The 7500-nt window shown below is 34.4% G+C and overlaps 2 protein-coding genes across 3 annotated transcripts in view; both read right to left on the bottom strand.

Annotated features, from left to right (window-relative positions):
* LOC113800672 (WAP four-disulfide core domain protein 5-like) overlaps window positions 1-2668 on the bottom strand; it is a 2814-nt gene extending 146 nt beyond the window's left edge. The window contains exons 1-4 of one of the 2 annotated variants that reach the window (XM_070120567.1): window positions 1864-2668; window positions 1541-1638; window positions 299-432; window positions 1-28 (exon numbers count right to left, since the gene is read on the bottom strand). The exon at window positions 1-28 is cut by the window's left edge and continues 146 nt beyond it. In XM_070120567.1, the coding sequence (XP_069976668.1) occupies window positions 309-432; window positions 1541-1638; window positions 1864-1923 (282 nt within the window). In that variant the 5' untranslated portion in view covers window positions 1924-2668 and the 3' untranslated portion in view covers window positions 1-28; window positions 299-308. The remainder of the gene's footprint in view (window positions 29-298; window positions 433-1540; window positions 1639-1863) is intronic. The other variant, XM_070120566.1, reaches the window with a different exon arrangement.
* A 237-nt stretch (window positions 2669-2905) lies between these two features.
* Window positions 2906-3980, bottom strand: LOC113800673 (uncharacterized). The gene is made up of 3 exons (XM_027351482.2): window positions 3816-3980; window positions 3355-3437; window positions 2906-3171 (listed from the first exon to the last, which is right to left on the bottom strand). Exons 1-3 carry the CDS (start codon window positions 3963-3965, stop codon window positions 3069-3071), a joined length of 336 nt encoding a protein of 111 aa, XP_027207283.2. The 5' UTR covers window positions 3966-3980; the 3' UTR covers window positions 2906-3068.
* Between the last annotated feature and the right edge of the window lie 3520 nt (window positions 3981-7500).

Genomic DNA, 7500 nt, shown 5'->3' with positions numbered 1-7500 from the left:
ATCGAATCTTCTGGAACTGCCTGTTAACCTGAAAAACGAGGAAAGAACAAATATCATGTCCATTATTTTGTATAAGTTCATACGAAATTATAAACCCGGAGAGTATTTCCTTACTTTCAAAACTGAAAGCTTGTACCCAGATATCGAATGGATAGCAGACTATTCCAAAACCAGCTCCGACACAGATACTTTTCCACACTTTCCTCCCTCTCCCCCCCCCACCTCCGAAAAATAAGAATAATGGACTTTCCTCCCTCACACTCCCTAAACAAGTAACAATAAGAATAAATCAACCTACCATGATCTCCTCATCTCCTCATCTCCTCATCCGATCCGACCTCTGGCTCAACGCAAGATAACCCACCAGGAACCAAGCAGCATTTGTCAGTGTCATCACAATCCGAATCCTGCTGGCACTCCAGATTCTTGATGCTGTTGGAGAGAGAATCGTAATGTTAATGATGAAATGTTTGTGATCATGTTAGAATGCTGATAATTGTGGTGTTAAGAGTTAATGATGAAATGTTTGTGATCATGTTAGAATGCTGATAATTGTGGTGTTAAGAGTTAATGATGAAATGTTTGTGATCATGTTAGAATGCTGATAATTGTGGGTTTTATGAGTACAAGGTAAAATGTTGATAATGTTCGTGTTTTCGATAATAATGTTAGAATGCTAATATTGATGGTTTTATGATAATAAAGTTCAAAAGGCTAAGCCACGCTTCTGGTAAAAAAAGAAGAAAAATATATATATATATATATACTCGTATAAAAATCTGTCCATAACTTTATGATTTATCCCACTAACCAACGAACAAACTAACTAACCAACGCGACCAAAACCATGGTCCTCTTGGCGGAGGTAATAACGATCATGATAATAAAGATCATGAAATGAGAGTAGTAATAGTAATAGCACTAGTGGTAGGACTAGTAACGACATTCATAATACCATCATAGTTTTTAACATTATCATCATCACCATCATTATTGCCATCATACCACCATCATTATCATTTCAATTATTATCACATTTACGATCATTATCACCATCATTACCATCACGGTCTCACTGGGGTCACCACTCCCCCAGTGTGTACTCTCACAGTGGCTTATAAAGAATTTTCCAAGATCTGCCGCTGAATGATGTGATGATAAAAAAAGATAGAAGCAAAATAGTATAACAAAAAAAAAAAAAAAAAAAGCCAATAACGACAGTGATAATGATAACAGTGATGGATTGCATGATAGTGATGATGGGGGTGAGGGTGAAGATGGTGATAATACCACTGATAATAACCGTGGTCTGAAAACATAATATCGAAGACATTGATAGATGATGTTGACAATCATGGCAACAGATGTCTTTATAAAAATTGCGACAATGATCATTTTGTTAATAGTAAACGTGTCATTAGTAGGAAAGAATTTTTTTTTTTTTTTGTGCCTTAAGGAAACTTACATGGATACTCATAAGAATTAAGAACAATAATAAGAAAGTAAGAATAAGAACGAGATTAAGACAAAAATATCCTACCCCTGCTGTACAAGCTGTGACGCCGTGATAGGAGGACAGGAACCGGGTTTCACGGAGTCCGTTTCAACTTCCTGTTCGGTGCTCGTCTGGGCAGAGCACTAACGCCGGCAGAGTTAGCAAAGGGGAACAGAAAGGAATGGGTGCAGTAGATCCTATATCCTTGGTTGTCGGATTTATGATATTCTTGATTGATTAAGAAGCATACGTACGCACTTGTAAATGCACACACGTACATAAACAGCATAAATATACACACAATATACATTACACAAATATAAATCCGTGAAAAACTTATGCTAAAAGGATAAAAATCCAAAACCAACCGTCATCAGCATCACGGCGACAAACACCACGCACACACTTATTCCTCGAAAAGTCATCATGGAACTCCTAACCAACTGTGCCGGATGAGCAAGCGACGTAGGACGGATCTGAACTGAAGCATCAAGGGGCCAAGCGCTGCCCTTTTATCCACCGAGGAGCCGGTGTTATGGCGCAAAAGGTCTTGTTGCGAAACCGTAAGTTGGGAAACAAAATGAATTTGTTTGGGGTTGGACAGAGATTTATGAATGCATTTGAATGATTGATAGGCAGAGGATAAACTGTGATGTTGAATGGGTGGCACTTTTCAGAATATTTTATTTCAGAACATAGATAAGTGGCTATTCACACGTACAAAATATTAGAGGGAGGCAAAGATGGGTTTATAGAAGCTCGTAGTGATAAAGACAAAACCTTTTTTTTCTGTCGAGGCGAAGAAGCAATTGGGAGACCGGTGAGCGTGTGTGAATAAAGCCGTTGAATTTCAAATGATTATCCTCACCAACCACCCAACTGTTAAATAATTATCATCTTCCTATTTGCTTGTCACCAGTCATCACTGGCCTGTAAGAGCTTTTTCCTGTCGGTTAAAAAGAGTGGAGCATAGGTACTCAAAGAGAAAGAAAAAAGGGGAAAAAGATACACCGTTTCTTATCAAAACTGTTGCCGCTTCTCCCGCTAAAATAATGATGATACATAAATTGTTCTTGGATATTTATGTTTTCTGCTTGTTTACTTGGATATCTTTTTCCATAAAAAAAAAAAAGAAAGAAAGAAAGAAAAAAAAGAAAAAAAAAAAAAAAAAAAAAAAAAAAAAAAAAAAAATATATATATATATATATATATATATATATATATATATATATATATATATATATATATATATATATATATATATCACGGCAATGGAAAAATTAGGAATTGCTAAACCTCTAAATTCATTTGCATATATTTCTTGGAAATTATCATGATAACTTTTTCTAGATATTTTCTATAATGCTCTGAAGAAAATAGGAGTTTTTGAGTAAATATTGAGACCATATATATATATATCCCTTTATTATTCAGTCAATACAAACACAAACAATAGCAGCGCTAAGTCCAATAAACAATGTTTTATTACACTGAATATAAATAGAAAATACGCTGCACTATGTTTCGGCGGAGCTATCAGCGAGCCACGTGTTTAAAGTGAGAGGCTGTTGCGTCACCCAAAAAAGGGCTCCATGCACACTCGACCGGTGAATTCAGATGCACTCGTTGGACAGCACTTAAGGGTGCTTGGGCAGTCCGATTCGTGAGCACAAGGGCTGTTGCAAGGGAGAAAATAGGACTCAAAACAGGCTTCCCCCATACACTGATCTAATACACTGATACATGAACCAGTGTTGTGATGTGCGAACTTGAGAATGACATTGTCTTCCGAATGCCAAATATTTGCTTTCATAATTAACACGCTGTGTATTAAACGATGAAATAATGTGTGTGCTTACGGGAATGGTAAGTTCGGGGATATAGGTGAGGGGCATCGGCCTGGCTTTGGTCCAACGGGGCCCAATCCACAAACAAAACTTGCCTAAGAGATAATATAATGTATTAGTATGTACGCATGTATAAATATATCCATGTTTTTTATACACATTAAATACTAAATACACATACATGTGTATTTTCAAATGCAGTGTGTTACATACATGTACAACTGCGCGTGCACTCGCACAGACAATATATATATATATATATATATATATATATATATATATATATAGATAGATAGATAGATAGATAGATAGATAGATAGATATGTGTGTGTGTTTGTGTGTATGTATGTATGTATATATATGTATACATGTATATATGTATTAATGTGAATAAACATAAATGTATAGATATACATATGTGTATGCATATATATGTGTGTATATATCTACATCATAACAAGCACATATCTCACCATCAGCAGCGCAGCCAAAACAAAACACAAGCGCAGTGCGAACGAGGCCATTTCACAGACGAGAAGCAGAGGTCCCTCTTCCACCGCAGACTCGACGCTCTGTGTTGGCAGCAACGGCGAGCTGGACTTAAATATGGCGTCGATGACCATTAGGAAGCAAAGCAAGTATTATCTTTCATGCATTGTGCCCGGAGGCTCCCACGTGCAAGGGATTTCCCAGATGGAAACTGTAAACCTTTCCTTGTATCTGAACTATTTTTTTGTATGTTTTTTTTCTTCTTTTTCTATTCAGGTTACTTCGAACAGCTGTGTATTGGTGTTGATTTTTTTTTTCGTTATCGTCGTTGATATTATGATTGTTTTTTTTGTTGGTTGGTTCTCGCTTTTCTTCTTCATTTTTTCTTAATTTCAATTAACTTTACTATGGTTAGAATCATCATTTGAACAAATAATGAAGTGTTTCTGTTGTATTTTTTCTTATTTCATGAGAATACATAAAATCTAACAAATAATTTATACTTAAAAAATAAACATTATTTCTAGGTAAAAAAATATTAGGACGAAATAATATCTGGAGTGGTTGCCGTGTTGTCAAAGAACTCACGTCCTTTGGCTGTGTTTTCATCTATGTATGCATGTATTGATATATACATGTGAAAATATATATATATATATATATATATATATATATATATATATATATATATATATATATGTGTGTGTGTGTGTGTGTGTGTGTGTGTGTGTGTGTGTGTGTGTGTGTGTACATATACATATACACATTTATCTGGATATGTGTGTATATATACACACAAATACACATACATTCTTTACTTCATCATGATGTCCAAATAAATATGAAACATATCGAGACTGTCTCGGGTTTTATTTCTTTTCCCACAACGGCTGTATTTCATCTCTCTCACATTACCTCCTTTCCGTTTTGCTTTTAATGAGGAGCGTTGACATGATCCTGTAGTTTAATCACGTACCTTCTAAACCAGTATGTCATGTGCATGTCAAAAGTCACATTCTATTCGGAAAACTAACTTCAGCGTCTAGTGCATTGGGAGAGAAATGTGACTTCAAGACACACGCTGTTTTACCGTCTCATTAGTTACCTGAGTCTGCAGTATGTTAACAGAACGTGGAAAAAAACTCCGAAGTCATGTAACACGAACGGCCCGATGTCACAAGAACGCTGAACAGGATTTGCCTTACTCCAGCAAAAAAGGAAAGAAAGAAAGAAAAAAAAAAGTATCTACATACACACGCATATATATAACCGCAAAAATGTATAGAAGGGTCGGACAAAGAGAGGTATTCGCTCAAATAATAATAATAATAATAAAAGCTCTTAGAACAGGTGTGAAAGAATGAGAAAACAAAATATTTTAACGAGAAAAGAAAACAACGAAATTGCAGTAAAACGCACGAACACAAGACAAGTGAAAACATGATAAAGTAACTAACATTTCGCACGAGTTTTCGCTCCCAACCAGGGAATTGGAAGAACTTGAGATATACATGTAATGGAAGACAAGACCACTGGGAATTAACCAGATAATGCTGGCTGTATCAATGGGTAATTAGGTGATTAGCCAATTGGGAGATTAGGCAATTAGACACTTTGTTTTTCCTCGTATAAGAGAAACCATTCTTAATTGCACAATAAACTTTAAGAAGGCGAAGAAATTTAAAGACAAGCTGGTTCTCTTGCAGGTAGAAGCGCAATAATTGTGATCGAAATTTCAAATCTTAAGAAATGATAATAGTATAAATGATCATTAGAACAACAGCTTCAACAATAATAGTAAGGATATAATAATATGAGAATTATGATGATTATGTTTTTTATTATTGTTCTTATTATAATGTTTATGTGATAATTATTATTGTCATTATGATTATCTTATTACCATTAGATACTCATTATTATTCTTATTATTGTTGTTACTGTTGGTATTATCTTTCTCATTATCATATTTCTTATCAAAACTATTATTATTATCAACATTACTATTATCATCATTATCATAATCATCAACATTATTACCCTTACTATTATTATCATTTCGTTTTTTTTTATCATTATCATTATTCTTATTATGATCAATAATATTGTTCTTGTTAGCAGTAATACTATACTAATTGTTGCTATTATTATTGTTCTAATTTTTGTTATTATCACTTATCATTATTACTTTTGTCATCATTATCATCATTGCTATTGTTATTATAACTATTACGATTACTATCACCATTACTACTACTACTATTATTATTATAATTGATATCATTCTCATCCTCCTCATTATCACCATCACCATCATCATGTTCATCTTCATCATTATCATCTTTATTATCATCATTAATACTATTATCATCATTACAATCAGTATTATCATATCCAACAGTTCACAGATTTTCCTGGAAAATACAACGGGACTTTTCCCCACATGAAAACAGGAAAGAACAGCTAAAGATTTCTTCACTATTATTCAATGTGTGACATAAGGCTCTAAAACATAGAAGGTAGCATCTTAGATAACCGCGTGTATTGGCTGATGACATAAGCCGGCTGTGTGTGTGTGTGTGTGTGTGCGTGCGTGTGTGTGTGCGTGTGTGTGTGTGTGTGTGTGCGTGCGTGTGTGTGTGCGTGTGTGTGTCTGTCCAAGGGCAAAGAAAACTGATGGAAAAGTATTCAAAAGTATGAGTCATATGTTTATTGCTTTCACACATGCATACATTCATACTTGTACATATATATATATATATATATATATATATATATATATATATATATATATATATATATATATATATATATATATATATATATATATATATATAGGAAGGTAGATAAGCGTATGCAAGTGTGTGAGTTGCAGTGATATATAACAATTAGTATCAATTAATATTTACTAAGTCATCACTTATCAAAAATGTTCGGTTTTACATTTATATATTTTCACTGTTATAATAATTTCTATTATGCATTTCCTTTTATACATCTTTTTAGCTCTACTTTTAATTAGTATTGTAGATTTAGAGTAATATAAAGTAAGGTAGGAAGTACAAAGCCACTTTATGTACTGAAATCACCTGATCCGTAAACATACATTAACACAACACACCAGAAATCACATTGATATCAAAATACACCACAACACACCAGACATCACATTGATATCAAAATACACCACAACACACCAGACATCACATTGATATCAAAATACACCACAACACACCAGACATCACATTGATATCAAAATACACCACAACACACCAGACATCACATTGATATCAAAATACACCTAAACCGGAAATACAGGGTGACAAACGAGGTCAATTTACAAGTACAAAGGCAAAAATTAAGAGACCCAAAACCCAGCTCCGACGACCACCTCCTGCCACACGCCCGTCCGAGGTCCTTTCTCGTCCGAACCGTAACCGACCAGGACCCGAACGAAGAATTTTGTCAAGATCATGCAGTTGGGTGATTGCCAATCATGTAAAATAAACATAGGAAAATAAGATATGCGTATATATAACGTATATATATATATGTGTGTGTGTGTGTGTGTGTGTGTGTGTGTGTGTGTGTGTGTGTGTGTGTGTGTGTGTGTGTGTGTGTGTGTGTGTGTATGTGTGTGTGTGTGTGTGTGTGTATAAATGCATATAT

Source organism: Penaeus vannamei, chromosome 4 (genome assembly GCF_042767895.1).
Source record: "Penaeus vannamei isolate JL-2024 chromosome 4, ASM4276789v1, whole genome shotgun sequence".
NCBI lineage: Eukaryota > Metazoa > Arthropoda > Malacostraca > Decapoda > Penaeidae > Penaeus > Penaeus vannamei.
This window is presented reverse-complemented; position numbering and strand designations above follow the sequence as displayed.

What these genes read in the sequence shown, in the direction of transcription:
- LOC113800673 (XM_027351482.2), bottom strand. Translation starts at nt 3,965, where the DNA reads ATGGTCATCGACGCCATATTTAAGTCCAGCTCGCCGTTGCTGCCAACA. An exon ending in TTTTGGCTGCGCTGCTGATG is followed by an intron (nt 3,438 to 3,815) that starts GTGAGATATGTG and finishes ATTATCTCTTAG; the next exon opens with GCAAGTTTTGTTTGTGGATT. An exon ending in TCCCCGAACTTACCATTCCC is followed by an intron (nt 3,172 to 3,354) that starts GTAAGCACACAC and finishes CCCTTGCAACAG; the next exon opens with CCCTTGTGCTCACGAATCGG.